We start from the raw sequence: 23,314 nt of genomic DNA, 5'->3' as shown, positions 1-23,314 counted from the left end.
GTTCTTTTCTTATTTGCATCTCAGTGTTAATTAAAAGCTGATTAAAAACAAAACACAACAAATATGAATGCAGCGGTTTAAGACTAAAGGCAACAATAAATGGTCCCAATTTTGAATGAGTGTGCAAAAAGTAAGCACAAAAATCTATACTGCATTAGCAGTAGTAATTGACTAATAAGTAAGAATTTGCCAGAATGAAAACATGCAGCCACTGCAGACCACCATATCCGAGACTGATGACTGCTGCCCTAAAGAAACATCTGTTGTTAAATTCCCTCAAGACTTTCTTACTTTTTTAAATTTAGGAAGTGCAGAGAGCCACTTAGTGGTGCAAACTGGCAATACAATTACTCTGAACATTAGCCTGTCACTCATAGCAGCAGTGACATCTAGTGGAGCTGTACGGTAGAGCACAATAACAACACTCCTCTCTGCAGTTCAAGAAGTTCATTGGCTTTTATCCTGACTGCCAGTTTAGAAGGTCTGCACAGACGCAAGATATTAAGGTATACCTTGAATGACATGTTATCATTACTACATGTAGCAGTTTGTATTGTTAATGATGGCTTATTTCGCTCAGGGCAAGCACAAGGAAGAGTTCTAATGTCCTGGTGACATAGGGCAAATAAATCAATTAACTATTGTATTTCACTTTATTTCTTCACCAAATTAAATTGCCACACAGTCTGGCTTATTATTACTTGTCCAACTACCCAGTGCAGGACAGATGTTTTTGTGAGAAGGTTTCTGAAATGCATCGTCTGCAGAAAAGATTTTATGGGGAGAAAATATTTGCATCAATGAAGTTCTGATATTTTTATTTTAAGAAACATTAAACGTGTGCAAATCCTAAAAAGAAACTGGAACATATAAAAACAAACAGCCTAAGAAACATTTGATGTTTAATGACTAAAAGATCATTTCTGTAGTTTAATATAATAGAGAATGTGAAGGGGTTTGCAATTTGGTGGCAATCGTCTATTCAGCCCAAGCAACTCTACAAAGAACGAAGGATAAGAGTATGAAACTCTCTTCAGAAGATACTCACGGTGAGAATCTTGGAGTGCAGCCTCTGTAACACACTTGTTAACTCTTTTTGGGCCTGGTGATGGATTGCCTTCCTTGTACCCAATAATATGCTCATGCACTCCATAACCCTGGATTTGAAAATGTTGTTATCTACGTCAAGATTGTAAAGATCGAACGTCTGCCCCAACAGGACTAGACGTCAGACTGTCACAGAGCACTCTCAAGCACACATCCACACCAGGCCATTTCAGTCTGCAATAGATGAAACATATGCATGGGATGTGGGAGGAAAGCTACAGTGCCCACAGGAAAAGTCATCCAGAACTGGGAAGAAAATGCAACCTCTTCATTGTGAAAAGGCAGAGAACTGGAGGTAATGCTTAATAAGACGTTACGCTAGCTAATAAAAGTAGGTAATAACTTAAAATAAGACAATGCACTAGCTAACCTTCAACTTAATTTAGGTGGGCACTTTAGGCGTCACAGCTGAAGAGTGTTAGCTCTATCCAACCTTCAAATTATTAGTGTAACCCTAGCAAAGTCACTTAATTGTGTTCAAATGACAATAAACATATTACGTAAACAAGTGTTATGTGTCCTATTCTTGTAAACAGGTTTAATTAAAGAGGATTCAGACAGATATAAACAAATGACAACTTTGTCAGCCAAAGACACAGAAGGTGGAGCTGTAAATGACTGCAATGTAAAATGGATCTTAAATTCTGAAGTAATATTTTAATAGTATTAGAGTACAATGCAACTGCAGTTATGAAATCCATCTTATCACTTTCAAATAACCTTAACTCAGTCCTGAAGGCCCATTGTCTAATCCACTTGCACTGGGTGCTGAAATAAAGCCTGGAAGAGGGCATCAGTGCACATTGTTTACTCATATAAGGCCAGTTTAGTCTGAAATGAACTTAATGCTGATGTATTTGATATGGACAAAACATGCACAAAGAGACCATGCAACCTCCACACGGTAGTCGAGCTAAAATTCTAAACCAGTTTTCTAGAGCTGTATGGCTTACACCTGTGCTAATTAGTTATGAATGCAAAATCTAATCATATAAAAATGCTTATGTGTTAATTTTTTTCAAATTAAACATATCACTCAAACTTAAGTCATTCACATATGAATTAACACAACCTTTGTTAAATTTTGATAATTTTTTATTAAAGAAGAGAGATGAGGGATGGTACCATTAAACAGAAGCAGTTCTAAGACATCCTTGCATTTTTAGTTTATTAAAGCACTAAACATAAATTATAGGCTAATTTAAAAAACTAAAGCAGATTCAGTTTGGAGACTTAAATCCATTGGCGAGATATAGATATCTACCAATATCAAAACAAATAAAGCAATGTTTAACAAGTGCATAAGCGCCTGTATATTAAAAGCATGTGTATACAATTCAAACATTAACCGAACTGTTGAAATTTACAGTATAAATTTAAAAAAAAAAAAAAAAAATTTTCAGGAAATGCAAATCGAAATGTAATCAATACTCAGTGCACAAGGTTGATGTTTTAAAATTATAAAAACAATTCAATATTAAGTTTGAATTAAGACAAATTTGAAGTAAATACAATTTTTAAAATGTACACATTATTTTGGGGGTTTTATACTTCAAATTCTTCACTATTAAATGAAATTACAGTACAGTTCCGCTGAAGTAAAAATTCAGAACCTAACTATACAAATGACCAAGAAATTAACACTTTAAAGCCTGTTGGAGTCATACATGATACTAAATAGAACTGAACATTCTTTGCATTGTAATATTTGATTAATTTTGTGGGTGTTGCACTGAAATATAAAGATTCTTATTTTATTTTTGAAAATTACTTTTCACGAGTAGAAGGTTTTTTTTACCCAAAAAAAGAAAAACAAATCTGTAGAAACATGACTTTGCAGGTCTCCAGTACTAACACAAAAAATGCTTTATGTCACAAAGGTAATGCAAAACTCCAAAGCAGTAGCTTTGTAATACAAACAAAGAGCCTAGTCTTTAACTGGACAGCTTTAATACCCCCCTCCCCAACTTCCCAACTTGTAAAAAAGCAAAAATTCAACATTTAGTGTTTCACACAAAAATAGCTTAGCCTCCCATTTTTACACCTTCACCAAATATCCTTTATTAATAACACACAAAACAAGTGCCATTTCTCATAACAGGGCTCATATAAACATATCAGTTAAATGATTTTGCAAGCCTAACCACTTTTGCTGTATAAATGTTAACGTATTCCCCATCAATATCATAACAAGTGAAATAAATATTTAAAATTCACCAATGCTAAAACCTGGGGAAAGCAAGTGCCAGGATGGGTTATGTTGGAAGGTATGCTTGCTTCTCATCCTGCCAATAAAAAGGCTCTTGTCAAAAGAATTTCACATATGTAATAACTTATTTATATTAAAGTTATACTACTGAACACACATCTTTGCATATATTTTCAACTATAAATATTTAGAAGGCCCACTTGAAGTATGTATTAAAATATGGATGGACCAAAATAGACTCACTAAGAGCTCAAAAACCTGAGCTGTAATTAAAGAATAAGGTGCTCTTTTGAAACAAAACAAAAAAAAATACAATAAAACTTTTTATTTCTTCAAAATACTTAAAACTGTTAACTACATTTATTTCAAAGGCCACCTGGTTACACATAAATAACAAATTACTGTCAAAGAATATATTCATACAACACTTGCTGCACCTGAGAGGTGTCCCATTTAAAAAAAAAATAAAGCTATATTTTATTTATTTACTATAAACACCAAACTATTAACAGCCTTGATAGCTTAATAATCTAAACGAGCATAGGTGCGAGACATCTAATGCAAAGTGCAAATAATTTGGGGGCTAAACTTAACTGGGAGATGGCTTACAGTTTGCAGCACTTAGAATAGTTAGCATTAAGATGCTCCATTGATGGGAGTTTTAATATCTCGTTATAATAAAATACTTGATTTTAGTGCTGCTTTTAGAAGAATACAAAGAAAGTGAAAAATATGTTTAGTATCATTATTGATTCATATGGGGAAATATTAAGAGATCTGGCTTTAAATAGCAAACATACATCCTAGAGAGAAATGCAAACCAATACAAACCAGCTTCTGAGGATTTACCCTTGTAACCTACCAGAAGGTTAAAACTTTCTTTAAAATAAAACAATTATATATAAACCAGTGCTGATACATGGTGAAAGTCTGAAGTGTTGTGTTTTAAGAAAAATAAGTAAAATAAAAGCCATTTAATTCAGTCAAAGACAGGATTTCCATGTCAACAGAAATATCCACTACTGGGAATGATGAATGTCAATATTGACATGAAAATTAAAACCATACATCACATAATATCAAATGGGTAAAATCTGTTGAGCAAAGAATATAAATGTTGTGTGGGTTGGCACTATAAATCCAACATTACAGAAGTGCTTCATAATAGTTGTTAGGCTTGCAAAAATCATATCTTCTTGTTGCAATCTGATTTATTGTTTACATGCGCCCTAAGCAAAATCTTGCCTTTTCAAAACCAATATTTACAACAATTCTATTACAGTCTTCATCAAAAGTGCAAAAAATGGAAAAAAAAAAAAAACAAACAAAAAAAAAAAACAAAACACACACACACACACACACACGCACGCACACACACACACAACCTTGCATCCCCTTCTCCACTTGCTTCAAAAATTGGGGGAGGGGCAACATTCTTCATATTATAATAATCTATATAATAGCAGCCTAAAAAGTAAAGCAAAATAAGGTGCTTCAGCTTTTGTCCACTTTCCCCCAACATACTATTTTTTGGGGTTGTAGTAGGACATAATTGTGTGCAGGTTCATACTTAGGGGCGCAGCTGTGCCGAAGACAGGTTAGCAAGCTCTATAAGCGCCAATGCCCCATGGAGGCGCTCTCTCTGCTCTTGAAGGCGTCTCCGTGCAGCCACACTGCTCTTCTCTTCAGCCAACTCCATCTCTTCTTCATCTTCATCCGACTGTAGGTATTCTAGAGGATCCTGTTGCTCTTGATCAGTTTTCTGAAGGCCTTTTATTTTTGGGTGAGGAATACGCTGCTCCCGGGTCTGCCAGTACCTGCCAAAAATACACAACACTTAGACTTTGTCTCACCATGACTGCCAATATGTTGCAACTTCTAGCTACATCGTAGTCAGAAGGTTCTATATTTTGTAAATATATCTTCCAAAGACACAAACAATTTAAAGGACCATTTTTGATGGGAAGTATATAAAAAAAATGCATATATATATATATATCCTTGAACATACTTCTGAGAGGAATACTTGAGAGCAGAATAAATTTAGCAGTCATGTAAGTAAACGCATCAACAATAAAAAAAAAAAAAAAAAAAAAAAAAAGCAAGCAAAATGAATTGTGATATGCATTGCCTCATGCCTTGAATGTTATCTTTGCTGAGATTATACATTTCCCTGTATGACACTTCCTCATCTACACACAAACACACTCTGACTTATATTCCAACAATGCAAAGATGTACATCAGGCTAGTTTGATACTTGGCATAAGTGAGTGCAGAAGTGTGCCCCATGATAAGACTGGTGTTATATTGAAGGGTAAATTAAATTTCATTTTCAATGTGCTCACCAGCCTTGCAGAGGAACAGAGGAGAACAAGAAACATCATTCACTCCAACAAGAAATAATCAAAGGCCACACAATTAAGACTATTGAAAGTTATAAATATCTGTGGACAATCAGACCCAAAACTGAATGTTAATCAACACACAAAGGTAGTCTGCAAAAAGAGAAAACCGCATCTACACAAACTAAGCAAGCCAAGTGTTTCTAGCTTGACTTTTAAAATCACGCAGTCTTAAAAGCTAACAACTTTCAACTTAGTTTCACATAGCTTGGTTTGGAAATCCTATTGTTAGCAACAAAAACAGGATAATTAATATTGTAAACAGGTGCAACAGAATAAAGTCTCAATACAATCTGAAAGAACTGAGCAATTACTGTGAAAAGCAGAGTGTGTCCTCTCAGATAGAACTCTCTCAGCTATATTTATATGAGGTTCATTTTAGAAACAATCTATAGGGATTTATTTGTGGGCCCAACTATTTACGATTCTTACAAATATTTGTTAAACCTTAGGGCATATAAGAATTAACCCAGACAAAGTATGATTTGATATTATATCAAATAAATTTGTAAACATTGTGTCTCATTGCAATATGTTTTTGCTGTGCTTTTAAATGGAATGTAATATTTTCTCTGGGAAAAAAACTTTGCTTATAAAGGTTATAAATGTAATTTTCTTCTTGAGACAATACATTCCAATTTGAATTTATTGATTTCCATCTTGTGTTCAGATAAGCAATTTGATTAATGGGTTAATGAACTTGTTGTTTCAGTATCATAGTTGATATCTAGAAAAGGCTTCCAGATTCATATTAGGCTAATGCAAGACCTTGGCAACCATACATAATACTGCTATAACCTGACTCAAATTTGGCATCTTCTGTCTGAATACAGAAAATTATATTACATTTTTTTCCAATTTCTTTAAAACACAATTAAAGTTTTTTTTTGTTTAAATCTGAAGCTACACCGATTTAATGGCTTGGTTCATGTGAATGAAGCAGTGAGTCTTTCATATTCAGAGTTAAGGAGACAGATGTAAAATATTCAAGTTCACCTCCTCAGGACAAAAAAAATGTATTCAGTAACAGCCAACCACCATGCAATTCTGTTGCATATCATGTAATCTTAAAACATTCTCCTTAGATGACAGCATGTTAAATTGAAACTGTGACAAAAGGCAGCTTGTATAAATATAAAAAAATAAAATGTTCAATGCAGTATGAGAGATAATGTATAGGCAACATTGCTGAACTACATTATATACAAATTATATACAAATGGGGAAACAAAAATCAGTTAAATCTTGAGCAGCAGTGGAGATTTCCGGGACCCCACAGTATTATCCCAGTACTTTTAATGTCATGAGATAATATTGGTGCATTTTTGCTTTTTAAAATATAAAACATTGTGATTTAATTGTGCAATAAATTACATTTTTCATTTAAAAATTGATATTGCAGCCCCATGGCCCAAAATCGGTTAGTGTAGCTCACCTAATAAAAAGGGGTTTTGATTCAATTTACACAACTTAAATCTATATTACAGAAATGGATTTCAAGGTTTCCATCAATCCACCGTTACACTGGGAATACTCAGTAACCCAGCCACAGGGGATCCACAAACCAGTGTGTTTCTTTGTGCCAGTCCCAAGCCTGGATAAATGGGGAGGGTTACTTTAGGAAGGGCATCCGGTGTAAAATTTTGCCAGATTAACATGCGGACAACAATACAGATTGCCACACCGGATTGGTCGAGTCCTGGATTAACAACGACAGCCACCAGTACTGTTAGCGAACAGGGTGCTGGGCTACTGTTGGCAGAAGAAGAGTCCAGAGGAAAGAGGAGAGGAGGAAGGTAAAGAGAGTGGAACAGAGTGTAGGAACATTGAATATTTGCAGTATGACTGGTAAGGGGAGAGAGTTAGCCGATATGATGGAAAGAAGGAGGGTTGGTATATTGTGCATGCAAGAGACTGAATAGAAGGGGAGTAAGGCCAGGTGGATAGGAGGTTGATTCAAATTGTCCTATCATGTGAAAGAAGATTTCTGAAGTGAGTTAGATGAAGTGATGGACAGTGTACCCAAGGGACAAAGTGTTGATTAGAGTGGATTTCAATGGACATGTTGGTGAAGGGAACAGAAGAGATGAGGAGGTGATGGGTGGTAGATATGGTATCAAGGTGAGGAATGAAGAAGGTCAGATTATAATTGATTTTGCAAAAAGGATGGACACGGCTGGGGTGAATACGTATTTTAAGAAGAGGGAGGAACATAGGGTGATGTACAAGAGTGGAGCAAGATGCACACAGGTGGATTATATCCTATGCAGAAGAGTCAATCTGAATTAGATTAAAGACAGCAAAGTGGTGGCAGGGGAAAGTGTAGACAGACAGCATAGGATGGTGATCTGTACGATAAGGTTGGAGATGAAGAAAAGGAGGAGAGTGAGGGCAGAGCCAAGGATCAAATGTTGAAGTTGAAAAAGGAAGACCACAAGGTTGAGTTTAGGGAGGAGGTAAGACAGGCACTGGGTGGCAATGAAGAGTTACCAGACAGCTGGGCAAATACAGCAGGAGTAGTAAGGGTGACAGCAAGAGGGGTGCTTGGAGTGACATCTGGACAGAGGAAGGAGGAAAAGGAAACTTGGTGGTAGAATGGGGTAGTACAGGGGAGTATATAGAGGAAGAGGATGGGAAAGAAGAAGTTGGATAGTCAGAGAAATGCAGAAAGTAGAAAAGAGTACAAGGAGATAAGGCGCAAGGTGAAGAGAGAGGAGGTAAAGGCTAAAGAGCACAAGTAAGATGAGTTGTATGAGAGGATGGACACTAAGGAGGGAGAAAAGGACTTGTACCGGTTGGCTAGACAGAGGGGCCGAGATGGGAAAGATGTGCAGCAGGTTAGGGTCATAAAGGATAAAGGTAGAAACATACTCAAAAGCAAGGAGGGTGTGTTGAGAAGAAGGAAAGAGTACTTCAAGAGGCTGATGAATGAAGAGAAAGAGAAGGTTGGATGATGTGGAGATAGTGAATCAGGAAGTGCAATGGATTAGTTAGGAGGAAGTAAGTACAGCTATGAAGAGGATGAGGAACAGAAAGGCTGTTGGTCCAGACGACACACCTGTGGAAGCATGGAGGTGTTTAGGAGAGATGGCAGTGGAGTATTAAACCAGATTGTTTAATGGAATCTTGGAAAGTGAGAGGATGCCTGAGGAGTGGAGAAGTGTACTGGTACCGATTTTTAAGAATAAGGGGGATGTGCAGAGCTGTATGAAGTACAGAAGGATAAAATTGATGATCCACAGCATGAAGTTATGGGAAAGAGATAGTGGAAGCTAGGTTAAGAAGGGAGGTGATGATTAGTGAGCAGGAGTATGGTTTCATGCCAAGAAAGAGCACAACAGATGCCATGTTTGCTCTGAGGGTGTTGATGGAGAAGTATAGAGAAGGCCAGAAGAAGTTGCATTGTATCTTTGTGGACATGGAGAAAGCATATGACAGGGTGCCTCGAGAGGAGTTGTGGTATTGTATGAGGAAGGGAGTGGCAGAGAAGTATGTAAAAGTTGTACAGGATATTCACTGGCTCCCTGTGTCTTACAGAATCCTCTTTAATAAAATCCCTGTGTGCGTCCAGGTGTCCGTGTGTGTGTGTCTTCTGGTGAAGTGTGCATGCGCAGGGCACGGTGCGATGCGCGATATTACTGTCAGAGAAAGTTACAGGCGTTTTACGGAAATACAAACCAGTATTACTGCGAGAGGAAATTAAAAGGTACACAATACAGTGACGCATACTACAGCCACATACAAGCCAGTATTACTGTCACTGTATATATATATATATATATATATATATATATATATATATATATATATATATATATATATATATATATATATATATATATATACACATACACACACACAGTATATATACAGCGCATCACTTTTTCCATCTTTTGCTATGTTACAGCCTTATTCCAAAATGGATTAAATTAATTTTTTTCCTCAGAATTCTGCACACAACTCCCCATAATGACAACATGAAAAAAGTTTACTTGAGGCTTTTGCAAATTTATTAAAAATAAAAAAAAACTGAGAAATCACATGTACATAAGTATTCACAGCCTTTGCTCAATACTTTGTCGATGCACCTTTGGCAGCAAATCCTTGGCCAGTTTCGCCCATTCCTCTTTGCAGCACCTCTCAAGCTCCATCAGGTTGGATGGGAAGCGTCGGTGCAAAGCCATTTTAAGATCTCTCGAGAGATGTTCAATCGGATTCAAGTCTGGGCTCTGGCTGGGCCACTCAAGGACATTCACAGAGTTGTCCTGAAGCCACTCCTTTGATATCTTGCCTGTGTGCTTAGGATCGTTGTCCTGCTGAAAGATGAACCGTCGCCCCAGTCAGAGGTCAAGAGCGCTCTGGAGCAGGTTTTCATCCAGGATGTCTCTGTACATTGCTGCAGTCATCTTTCCCTTTATCCTGACTAGTCTCCCAGTTCCTGGCGCTGAAAAACATCCCCACAGCATGATGCTGCCACCACCATGCTTCACTGTAGGGATGGTGCCAGGTTTCCTCCAAACGTGACGCCTGGCATTCACACCAAAGAGTTCAATCTTTGTCTCATCAGACCAGAGAGTTTTCTTTCTCATGGTCCGAGTCCTTCAGGTGCCTTTTGGCAAACTCCAGGCGGGCTGCCATGTGCCTTTTACTAAGGAGTGGCTTCCTTCTGGCCACTCTACCATACAGGCCTGATTGGTGGATTGCTGCAGAGATGGTTGTCCTTCTGGAAGGTTCTCCTCTCTCCACAGAGGACCTCTGGAGCTCTGACAGAGTGACCATCGGGTTCTTGGTCACCTCCCTGACTAAGGCCCTTATCCCCCGATCACTCAGTTTAGATGGCCGGCCAGCTCTAGGAAGAGTCCTGGTGGTTTCGAACTTCTTCCACTTACGGATGATGGAGGCCACTGTGCTCATTGGGACCTTCAAAGCAGCAGAGATTTTTCTGTAACCTTCCCCAGATATGTGCCTCGAGACAATCCTGTCTCGGAAGTCTACAGACAATTTCTTTGACTTCATGCTTGGTTTGTGCTCTGACATGAACTGTCAACTGTGGGACCTTATATAGACAGGTGTGTGCCTTTCCAAATCATGTCCAGTCAACTGAATTTACCACAGGTGGACTCCAATTAAGCTGCAGAAACACCTCAAGGATGATCAGGGGAAACAGGATGCACCTGAGCTCAATTTCGAGCTTTATGGCAAAGGCTGTGAATACTTATGTACATGTGCTTTCTCAATTTTTTTTATTTTTAATAAATTTGCAAAAACCTCAAGTAAACTTTTTTCATGTTGTCATTATGGGGTGTTGTGTGTAGAATTCTGAAGAAAAAAAATGAATTTAATCAATTTTGGAATAAGGCTGTAACATAACAAAATGTGGAAAAAGTGATGCGCTGTGAATACTTTCCAGATGCATTGTAAATGATATATTGTGGCCACCAGGGGGCTCTACAGCTTCCCAAACCCAACACAGACATAGGCTCAAGTCCAGAATACACAGGCTTTTTAACTGTGAGAAACTCTTCCCTAAGTGTTTCCCACCACAGACACAAGTACAAATAAAGCACCAACACAATTCTTGCTCCTTCCTTGTCTGTCTCTTCTGCAACTCTCTCTGCCTCCACTCCTGGCTAGCTTTGTCTTCTCTCTCCAGACTCTGGTCCCTGGAGCCACAGCAGCGGGCTCCTTTTATATAACACCCAGGAGTACTTCTGGTGTTCCAGATGCATGATTCTGAAGCACTTCTAGACGAGGTGGAAACCCAACAAAGTAGGGCTTGCCAATCCGTGAAGCACCCCTTGGTGGCGCCCACAGAACCCAACAGGGCTGAGTCACAGAACTCCATGTACTGTGGTGCCCTGTGGGAATCCGTGGTAGTATAGTAACCCAGGTTGGGGGCTGCCATCTAGCGATCCAGGGGAGATAGAGCGTGCAAAAAGCATTGTCTCCCAGTTCTTTCATTATGAAGGCATCCTGCCCAGTAAGGGTGCTGGCCATCTGCCACACACACACACACACACACACACACACACAGATTGCTTGCCAAGAATGAACTAAAATAGAGAAAATTAAATGAAATATATGAATTCTTTGAGTGCAAAGACACACACTCTCATACACTTGAAACCTAATAATTCTTACTTTGACAGCCACTCAGCAACAGCCTTATCATCTGCAGCCTCAGAGCTTCCCTGCCCTGCAGATGGCTCCTCCCTCTTCAGCCTGGCATAGGGATGTTTTGGGCAGTGACGGTTCGCATGTGTAAATCTACTTCCACAACCTGAAAACAGAAGTGATAATGGTCAAAGACCTGGTACATACTAAATGCAATCAACAATAAAATTTAATGATTCATCAATTATAAAGACAAAAGAACAAATACAGTATAGCATATTTTAGAACTCCTTTAAAACAAGACATTGCATTGCAGAGATGATTGATAGGCAGAGTAGAGGCAGAAACCAGTGACAATTGCCCACTAGGGGCGAGGATAAGGTTTTACATTTTTCACCTGTATTTTCCATTAACCAATATCTCCAAGCAGTAGTAACTAGAGGTCTATATATGTGAATTTCCCATCGGGATTAATAAAGTATCTATCTATCTATCTATCTATCTATCTATCTATCTATCTATCTATAAATCAGTCAAAGTACATATAAAAAAAATTCATCCTCTTAAAAGTTTTCACATTTTATTGTTATACAACGTTGGATCACGATGGATTTAATTTGCCTTTTTTACACGAATCAACAGAAAAATAATCATTAATGTCAAAGTGAAAACAGATCTTTTAAAGGTTACTTGCTGCAGTGCTGGACACCCAGAATGCATGCAAATAAATCAAAATTCTTGTCATGAATGATAAAAAGTTAGCAATTGTTCACATGAGGTATTCACATTATGTTTAGCCACACAGTCACTCACCAATAATACTACAGACAACTAAGAAAGGATTTTTTTTTTAAATCCATTTTTTTTAAAAATAGTTTTTTTTCTCATAATAAAATACAACTATGTTTTCTTTTGGTTACTTTGGATACTGATGGAAAAGTCTTCAATACCTTATGCATAAAACTAAATCAGTGAATTAGACATGAATGTGCAAATGTTTTTTTTTCATTTTATGGGATACTAAATATATTACAACACAGAAAAACATTGTTATTTTTATTTCTTTCTTCAAATTTGTTTTTTACTCCAATGTGGCAAAGCACAATATCGTGTTGCAAATATCAGCAATGATACTATTAAGTGAGTTTTGATAGGCAGGTATTTCATATATAGGTACTACTAGTTCTAAAGTGGTTAAGTGTTGACTGACAGCAGCTTTGACATTACATCAGTTCAATCCCACACTAAAAAAGCTTTAGCAGTCTATGTGACATACAGGTTAGAACACCCAAAGTGAAATTAAACAAAAACGCACAAATATCACTCTTTAAATGAAGCATTATCAAATTTAATAGCAATTGCTTGGCAGGTGTAGAAGTTGAGTTCCTACCATTTTCCGAACACACAAATGGCTTTTCTCCAGTGTGAAGGCGCTGGTGGGTTTTTAATTGCCCACTCTGGACAAAAGCCTTTCCACAGTCTGGATAATCGCACACATAAGGCCTTTCACCTAAAGGAAGGGAAAAAAAGTTGTTTTTAATATAAAATTATATGGTCCTTGTAAATACTTCAGTAAAAAAAAAAAAATGTAGTGGGAGGGAATACAACTCAGGTTTTGGGTTGAAAGTAGGAGTGTGCGATGTGTATCATCTACAATAATGCCTTAACTGTTGTTTTAACCATGTGCAAGCTGAAATTAGGGTATGCCACTCATTTAGCTAAAAACCAATCAAACACACACCCTGAGAGTCCACACATTCTCTGTCTCATGTAACCGAACAGGATAGACTACTCTGCATACATGCACAGTCAGCACACCAAAAGTGAACCTACAGTAGCTGCCTAAAACTGAGTGGGCAAAGAGAACCAGGGGATAAACAACCTCACAATCCAAGTCATTAAATTTAATTGCAAGACACAGAGCATCTCACTCTTCTGGAGGTGGTTTGGCTTTGAAAATACTTATGTTAATTAAAAGGGGAAAACTTCAAATTATGCCAGAAATTGTTTGCCGCTAAAGACAGCTCAACACCTAACTTGTTTCACCATCTGCAAAGTTTCACCTTGCCTGATGAGGGGCCTTAGCTGCCTCGAAAGCTTGCATTTGTAATCTATTTAGTTAGCCAATAAAAGGTGTCATTTCACACTACTTTCTCCTGTATCAATCTATGGCTAACACGGTACAACACTCTACATCTGCAAAGTGGGGGAAAAAAAAAAAAAAAAAAAAAAAAAAAAAAAAAAAGGAAAAATTGTTTGAACAGATTATTTTTATTTTCATAAGAAGCATATGTCTATCGGGTGCGTTTTACATAGCAAGCCATTTTGTTGGTTTTTTTTTTTCATTATTTAAAACATTCATACAGATTCCTGCCACTGGAAAAGAGATCAAAAGCTACTTAATGATACCCAAGGCGGACAGTCATGTGAATCCAGCAAATTGGGGAAACTGGCAAAAAAGAACCTGTGTATCCATGGCTCAAGCAGTCCTTCCAAGGAGATGTATTGACCTGCACAGCCACAGCACTATACATCACCATAGGTGTATGCCAGCAGTTTCAGAGCAGAAGTGACATCACCCCATGTCTAGACCAGCAGTTTGGTAACGTTTATACATCATCATCAATTAAATTGATTGACACTCTAACCACACCAATCTCTAACCTTAACAAAACTAACCACTAACATTACCTAACCCTTAACTTTAACCATTTATCCTACATACTAACCATTCTAACTCCTAACCTCAACTTCCATCCTATAACTGCTTGTTTAGAACTGCTGGCACAGACCTGCGGTGACAAAGTGCTCTGTTGAATATATTATTTGCTGAGAGGGCTTTCATCAGCTTAGGAAATGCTGTAACATGCAACTGTGCTGCTCTGGAGGCAGATGCTGTGGACAGACAGGTGTTTCTATCACAAGAGTAGAATTTTACAGTTGTTTTATTTTTTCTTATATCTTTGTGCAATATTGAACAGAACTTGAAGTTTGTAATGTGCTTAAAAATGTTATAGGTTTAGTTTTTTTTTGTCTCTTTGTGCAATATATGACAGAACTTGTTTACAAATGTTGCAGGTTTTTTCCTATGCGGTATTTGACAGAACTTCAGATTTTTGCACTATACTACAGTATGTTAGATGTTTGTTCCTGCTTGTATGCTGCACAATTCACTTTGCAGCAGAGCAGTTAATGTTCATCGATACTATAATGATTATGCCCTGTAATTTAGTTATGATTAATATTTTATTCCCTTTGGATTCATATCTTGTTTACATTAAGTGTAAGTGTCTGTTTAAAATGTTCTCATTATAATAGCTTTGTTGGTCTTAGTGCTGTTTTCTGTGTGAATCCTGTGGGCCACTTTGAAATGTTTTTTCATACTTGCACTGTTTGATCTCCGTAATACTTTGACTGGTGATTTTAATGTTTTTGTGTTATTTTAGTTCAGTTTTAAATTAATAAATAAGACCTGTTTTCTTTAACTGTTGTTTTCATTTATCTCATTAGTATGCAACAATTAACACCCTATTATCAAGACCAAGCTAGATCAATTAAGACTTTTACAAACACATTTTTTAAAGAATGCAAAATATTGTCTAATTATCATCGTCAAAGTCCCAGAAAATATCAAAATATAATTTTTTGCCAACCATTCCACCACCATCACAAACTGTTTGGTGTGGTTCCTCTGTCAATAGATCACTTGCCATTTTCAAAATCTGCAACTCCAATGTAAATTTAAAGAGGGCAGCTCCTACTTCCCATTATCTTTCCAGCAAGGCCAAAACTGATATTAAAAAACATCACTACTTAGTTCCAAATTTCAAGTCTGTGGCTTAAAAACAAGCTATGCACGCAGAACAAACTGAAACTGTACATTATAGAGATTTACTCTAACAGAGAGATGATATGTCATTTTAAAACAAAAAGTCATTATATTCAAAATAACTATTGTTGTGAAAAAGAAGGAAATTAAAATATCTTAATATTTAATGCTACTCTACCTATCTTAACGTTATTCTTGGCAAACTGCAAGATGATGGCAAAATAAAAATATTACACACGCTTTCGTGATACATTTCGGGAGGATCACTTTCTAGGAAAGAGTTAATCCCTTAAGCGCCAGATATTAATAGTAGAGACGTAACCAATGGCCAAGTAAGAGATAAACCTTGGCAGTTTTTACGTCCTTCAACAATAATTAGTAGTCAGCTTAAATGGCCAAAATGAAAACTAATTTTTAATGAGCACCTCTTACACAATCAAAATACTCCACTGTTTGGATTTCACAGTCTGTACCTTTAAAAGTGTAAAACTGTTGTGGGAAGGGTTCAAGTTTTAGTTTTGTGTTCAGAGCTGACTTGAACAATGTTGTTTATTAACTTTTGAATACCCTTGGACAGGCAGTCTGCTTTAAAACTTGCCAAGACCCCACAAACGTTTAAGTGAAGTAGGTGGAATACAGAAAACAATGAGTCCTGGTGCCTAAACAGCCTCTCACCATCTAGCACCTGGCTGTCCCATCCTTGTTCATTCTGGGGCTTCATGCACACATACAGATAGAATTCCCTGGCAGAACAGGTCTTCCTTTCCTTCATGAAGGCTTGCTTGAGTCCTGTAAATGCTTGTGTGCTACACTTTACTGCATGCAGTATCCCTATCCACCAAGCTACTCATGGCAATATTATTATTATTAATACATATTCTTGATATTGTAGATTAAACACAATGCACCACCACCTTGCAAATAAGCAAAAGCATTCATATATCCTGCATTTTCAGACTGTAATAACCACAAAGCTTGAGGAGGTGTGGTGAGCTACATTTTCTTGTTTCTTCAAGAATTAATGAATGACCAAAGTAAGTCTACTTTGTAATGTATCTTTGTAGAATCAAAAACAAAAAATAATGTTGGTTTAAGTACACAGTGAACTAATCTGTGCAATATACTTCCTGAAGTGGTAATGGATACATTCTGCAGTGGCTCTTTTACTCTACTATACGAAGAAGAAAAAGAAAGCTTTTATTCATTGCTGGACATGAATCCATAAAAGGCATCACATTAGCCTTGTACTAGATAAAATGGTTTCAACAAATTAATTACCATATGTATGGAATTCAATGAAATGAACAATGCATCCTCAACAAATCTTACGTAGATGTTTTATAAAGGTCCTTGTATTGCACCTGATTCTACCTTGATTGCTTTCAATGCACTGCAATCATGAACTGAACTAAACAGGTATAACAATAGGTGGATGAAAACATTCAATTTAAAATGGTTTCAATATTTTAATGCATAATTTTAGTACTACTATCGTGATATGAATTACTCAAGTGATACTTGCTTGCCAGTGTTCCATCTTCAACATGGCAAACTAATTCAGAATGGTTGATTTTCTATCAAGGAAAAGAAAAGGGAGGGCGGACTGTGGAAATTATATGTCACAATAGGTTCACACCTAAAATTTAGGTAATATAAACTTGAATTAAAGAATGAACCTATACATACCTGTGTGTGTTCTCTTATGCGCCTGCAGGGACTTCTCCCGTGGAAACACCCGGTTGCAAATGTTACAGCGGATGCGGCTGGAGGAACTCTCCCCTTCATTTATCAGTTCTCTGACTGTGTCAGCACGTGGACGTCCTCGTCGAATACTATCCTGAAACATTTAAATAAGCTGTAAAAAAAAAAAATCACATCTTTCTGTCTTATTACACTATCACTATCAACAGAATTAAGGTTTATTAGAGATCCACTAAATTAATTTGAGACAATAAAATCTATCTATGTTCATAAATACTTCAAAAAAGGATTACTGGCTGTTACAAATGCAAAGATAGTCCAATGTACTGACTAAAGACCTAAATTACCATAATTCTAATCACTAGGTTAAAAAAAAAAAAAGGAATGGGATATTTTTTTGTAAATTGCACCATCAATCAAAAAATCCATCCAATAAAAATTACAATGTCTGAAAACTTTGCCAATGCAGGGGATGAAGGGGATGTGCTATTTTAAGAAATAACACTGGTCCTGTTTAGTCATTTTACACAAGTTATTAACTTACTGTACATGCTTTTATATGCACAAAATGCTTAAAAATAAAAAAACAGTTCTAGACCTACATAGCCTCAGCACTTAGTTTAGCTAAAATATAGTTATTTTTAGCAGCATGCTAAGAATACTTCATGTGTATCTATGATTTTTTCTGGGTTCTTCAAGCAAGTAGAGGTTTCATGTTCTGATTCATGTTGACAACATTGGAGTCAAGCATATTGTACCTTGTCTGTGCTTTATAAAGAAACAATGAACCATATCAAAGAAGCTGTGAATGAAAGAAAAAGCTGGTGGCTGAAAGTGTTGGAAAGTTTGCAATACCCAGTAGTATTTGAACTCAAGTTAAACAAGCAGAGATAAAAAGAATGTCTACTGTGAACCTGTACTTGTTTTCCATATATTTCTTAGTCTTGTTTTGTGCTAAAGTTACATTTGTCAATTGCTTCTGGAAGTTACTTCCTACAAAACAGATATAGCATAACCACATAAAGTACTGTCCAGTTCAACAAGCTTGTTAATTAAGTCACAGAGAAATTAAAACCATCCAATATAAAGAAGGACAACAGAGAAGCTAGTGGAACTAGTTCAAAAAACCAGTGTCCAAGGTCTGTATTCCTGGCCAGTGTCTGCTTGGGTTTTCCCTACCACATCCCAAATGTGTATATTAGATTAACTACAGACACTAAACTGGGAAAGAATGAGAGTAGAAATATCTTGGACATTAACGGTAGCCAAAAAAATCTGTGGAAAAAGGAAATCAGTACCATGACTAGTAAAATACTCTATAGTGAGGACATAAGGTAGCACTCTAAAGTTACAAATGTATGTATTTTGAAATTCTAATAAGCAGTCATGAGCTGACCCATCTCTGTGCATGACTATGGCTACAGATCTAAACCCACTTTCAACTCAACAGGACTATTAACACCTACTCAAAAATGTATTATATTGTGTGTAATTTGTACAAATGGGGACTTCACCCAAATATTTTATATTAAAAATAACACCAAGTCACTGGTTCAAATAACAAGGTATCCTAAACCACTTCCCTGTATACATGTGTGCTCATCAAGAAGCATGTTTAATAATAAACAGATAATGAGGACCACAGGACGAGACACTCTTCCTTTTTACAGTGAAAGCTTATGAAGTAAATAGTTCTACCGCTAAAACAACTATTGATACAGACTATGTAGATGGAAAAGGGTCTAAATTCAGTGCTCTTTATATTTATTTTTGTCAGTCCTGCATACTATTAGAAAAATATTCCAGTCAAAGTAATATATACTGTATAAGCAAATTATGCATTACATAATTGTGAAACTCAGAGACACATAGTACAGTATATTAATGCAGAATCACCGCATAGAACAGAGACATTTTAAAAACCAAAAGGTGTGTTAAAGAAATACTCCTCCCAAAATAATCATGTTTTATGTTATTAACCTCATGTAGTTTGTAGTGGTTAAACTGAAGATCCACCACTCCACCTCATTTATCGGTCAAGAGTCTTGTTTTCAGTTCAAACGCACAGTATTATGGGAATGCATCTTTCCTGCTCATGTTATATGCTGTGTTTTGAGGAAGTATTAATATTTCATTAAAAAAATGTACACATTTTACATGTTTTGAGTACATGATTGGATATGTGAATTATGAGATGTGTTACATTCTCATTACACTGTATCATAAACTGTTTTCTCTTGCTCAACATAAAAACGAGATTAATTTTTTTTTCTGACAGCACCACAAATTACATTGAATAAGTAACACATAAAAAATAGCATTTTTTTGGGGTGGAGTATACCTTTAAAAGACAGTAAGAAGCACTTAAAGAAGAACAAAACACAATTACTCCTAGGGGAACCCTGGGATTATATGATTACCACTAGTCTATGATAGGGGTTGACACACCATCTCCTCTCGTCCACATTTTACCAAAGGTTCTATTGTAGCTAGTATGACCATTTACTTTATCACCCCAATAATTCCATTTGCATGTAATTTGGTGAATTTTATGCAAATAAAAAAAAATCAATACACACAAGCCAACTCGAAGCAAACAATATTCACCAATAGACAAACAACAACCAACTTAACAAAAAAAAAAATATTATTTTAAAAAATTATATTACAAAGCTATCATAAGTCAAGATTGTTGAGACCTGCAATGGAAGCTCTTTGCAACCCTTTCTTAACCTATTAATTCTTTTAAAATAAGTTGGCAGGGATGATTGTGTGCACATGTACAAACATAATCACAAACCAGCATTACTTTAGAGATCACCAAAATGTATTTTACTCTGCAGTTCCAACCAGCTATTTGTGTGAAAAATGCAAGAGGGGAAACCTCTATATGTGATAGTTGTATATATTCTTATTTACACTTGTACAGCCTTTTGCAAATTACCTGCTTTAATGGTGCCTCTTGGAAAGACATGCCCAGATAAAGAAAAAAAAAAAAAAAAAAGCCAATGAAGCAGGCCAGTGATCTGAACAGGGTGACAGAAAATGTGGGCTGTTTGGTAGAAGGCAAAAATAAAAATCAAGACAATTAATGACATTAAGAAATTCTAACCTGGTTTTAGATACTCCATGCCCCATACACTCAGAAATGTCAACTGAGTTTTTTTACCATTTTATTTATCTAAGTTAATATAATTTAAAATAATCATACTTGTTGATGATATATTACGTAGATTATTCCAGTTAAGTTGACAAAATTCTCTTTGATTTCAAACTAAAACAATTATCTTGAAACAAAACCATTGAATCATTCTCTTTTAACATAAGTGCAATAAGCCTCAGGGATTATTGTCTTTAGTAACTTATTAAAAGTGAATCTTACTCAAAATTAACACTTTTCTAATAATCAATAACATGGTATGCCCATTTTCACTATACACAGATGAAACAAGTTTGATTTAATTATAAACTTGTTTTTATGTACGTGACTATTCTATAATTGCATAAAGATCTGTCCTTTTTGTTGCGTTATGGTCCCCACACCTCTGTACAATTGGAAAGAAAGTTGAATAACTTTTAACTAAATTGTTTTTTTCTGAATGCCTTACATTTTAAGAGGTTGTGGATGCAGATTAAAGCTTTTTTGTTTCTTTTTTAATATACACAGGCAAATTCAATGCTCTCCCTACATCAAAAAAGCGTCTTGTTCTTTGTTTCCTATACAAACGTATTATTACTGTTAATACACATAAAGCACAACCACATTAAATTAACAGAAGAATCTTTCCTATACTTCACTATGTGTGTTAATATAGAACCAATCGCTATTTGAATAATAATTACACCAAATATACATGGATATCTTTAAAATAATCTTAAGGAGTTGAACTGGAGAGGTTTTTTATTTTTTGTAATTACTAAAGTCATCTGTGTGTGAATTAAATTCATAAAGTTACATTTATATGTAGTTAAGCACTACATTATATCTGTGGATTAATTTTCTAAAAAAAAATCACAAACAAAACAATTATTGAGTGTAATAAGAAGTGTTTATATGCTAGACATACATGTTTTAAATAAGAACAATTTAATGTCATTAAATGGAAATTAGTGTCATAATTATTACACAGGACAAGTTATCTGAGGATATGTTTATTTGAATATAATTCTATCAACAATTGTACTTTATATTAACGTAAAGCCTTCTCTATACGTTAAATCAACACTATTTGATTAATTAGAAATGCATGGCATAAAACTGAAGCAAATTAATTTAATGATCTATTTTTCTGAAAGTGGCATCTTTTGGGGTAGCATTGAAACAACTGGGTCGAAACTTTACATTTACAATACGGTAACTTCAGAATGTGTCCAAAAATTGAAAGGTGCTTAACTGTTAAAATAACAGACTGTAAGGATTTCAGGGTATAGAGGCACCGATCAACAACCATTTTCTACAACTCCCCAAATGCCTAGGCACTTCAGCCAAGCGCGAGTTTCGCTTGTTGTTCTACTTAAGCAAACCCATCGAACAGCACTCACGACAAAGGCCATCAACTTGAAATATGTTTAATTCAACCTACTGGTCCCAATAGAGCACAGGGCAAGCAAAAAATAAATGATGCGTTAGTTGACAGACACCACACATCATCCTGACCCCACAAGCCACACGTGCCATGCACACAAAGAACACGCCCTTCCGACATTTTTTTGGCGCGCGCCATAACGTCAGCCCTGCGCCCCTCCCCTTCGCGAAACTTCAAAACCGGAAGTGGACAGGCGTTTTAAACTCCTCGCGGCATTTACAGTGCGCGGGCAAGCAAAGGATCATTTTTAAAACCCATCCCCCACGCCCCCTTTCATCAATCAAATAAAACAAACTATAAAGAACAAAAATAGAACGTATCTGAAATACAAACTAGCATTCAAAATAACCCACGAAGGAACGATAGCTCCTGGACATTTTATTTGTTCTGAAAATGAACACCATATTCCGAATGTACATCAGTCACATGCAACACTATTAAAACGATCAAGCACTATCTGAATTGCGACAAAATATGCAAATATCTAACACGGCCTATGCTTGCTTTGTTGTACACTTACCTTTAGATGATCAGGACTCAGTCCTGCATCTCCCTCGACTCCTCCAGTGTTGCTGCCGGTAGGAGAGGCTGCCCCACTTACAGATCCGGGGCTCAACGTTACATTATGCGCGTTTTCCCCCCATTTCCAAGGATACACCATAAAATCGCTGAATCCTGGACTAGTCGGCATCAGAGTTTCTGTTTTCTTCGGTTTAATAGGTGTTGTTCTAATAACAGATACCAAAACTCTTTTCGGGGAGTCTTCACAAAAAATGACTTGAGGCTGCTTGCTTTCTGCCATTTTAGAATATAAATAAATAGCTTGGTTTTGAGCTGCAGAGAGGTTAAACGAATGTCGATATCCCAAAGTGTCGCTGATGCTTTTTACCAGGTTGCTAAAATATCAAGTCGACTTCGATTAAATTTATCCCTGGTGCTGTCCTCTTAAGTCAAAAAACAGAGGACAAAGTACTGCATTCCCAAAACAGCGCCCGAGATCTGCCGGCGACAGTTACAAAATCCCCTTCTAGAAGTCTCCCAGCCCTGCGAACACCAACTGTAAATACAAAGCACCTATGCATTAAAAGCATTTCCCGCGTTTCAATTCGCGCCTGGGCGTTTCATTACCAAATTGATACTCACTTGCAGTGCCGCCTAACTACACGTGACGACGGTAGGACACGAACATCCAATCAAATGGGCCGTTGCACCTGAAGGGGGTAAATATGATCCTTTCCCTTACCCAATAGCGAAGCAGTTTACATGAATAGGCGGTTCGCTTCATGTGGGTTGGGTCTTTCTACTTCGGTCCAATAATATTTGAAGACAGAGTCCGCGCTCTCGGCTTTACATATTTTCTGACG

The 23,314-nt window shown here is 36.6% G+C and overlaps 1 protein-coding gene across 1 annotated transcript; it reads right to left on the bottom strand.

Moving 5' to 3' along the window:
* Positions 1-2,190: 2,190 nt before the first annotated feature.
* Positions 2,191-23,094, bottom strand: znf367 (zinc finger protein 367). Its single transcript, XM_051929682.1, has 5 exons — positions 22,471-23,094; positions 17,350-17,500; positions 13,225-13,344; positions 11,862-12,000; positions 2,191-5,133 (listed from the first exon to the last, which is right to left on the bottom strand). Exons 1-5 carry the CDS (start codon positions 22,750-22,752, stop codon positions 4,887-4,889), a joined length of 939 nt encoding a protein of 312 aa, XP_051785642.1. The 5' UTR covers positions 22,753-23,094; the 3' UTR covers positions 2,191-4,886.
* Positions 23,095-23,314: the final 220 nt, after the last annotated feature.

The sequence above is a fragment of the Erpetoichthys calabaricus genome, chromosome 7, assembly GCF_900747795.2.
Source record: "Erpetoichthys calabaricus chromosome 7, fErpCal1.3, whole genome shotgun sequence".
Taxonomy (NCBI): Eukaryota; Metazoa; Chordata; class Cladistia; order Polypteriformes; family Polypteridae; genus Erpetoichthys; species Erpetoichthys calabaricus.
This window is presented reverse-complemented; position numbering and strand designations above follow the sequence as displayed.

Bases quoted from the DNA above. Each gene is read 5' to 3' on its own strand.
- znf367 (XM_051929682.1), bottom strand. From the start codon at position 22,752: ATGGCAGAAAGCAAGCAGCCTCAAGTCATTTTTTGTGAAGACTCCCCG. The intron at 13,345-17,349 runs GTATGTATAGGT...CCCTTCCTTTAG, and splicing joins GCATAAGAGAACACACACAG to GTGAAAGGCCTTATGTGTGC. The intron at 12,001-13,224 runs GTAGGAACTCAA...TTCTGTTTTCAG, and splicing joins ATTTGTGTGTTCGGAAAATG to GTTGTGGAAGTAGATTTACA.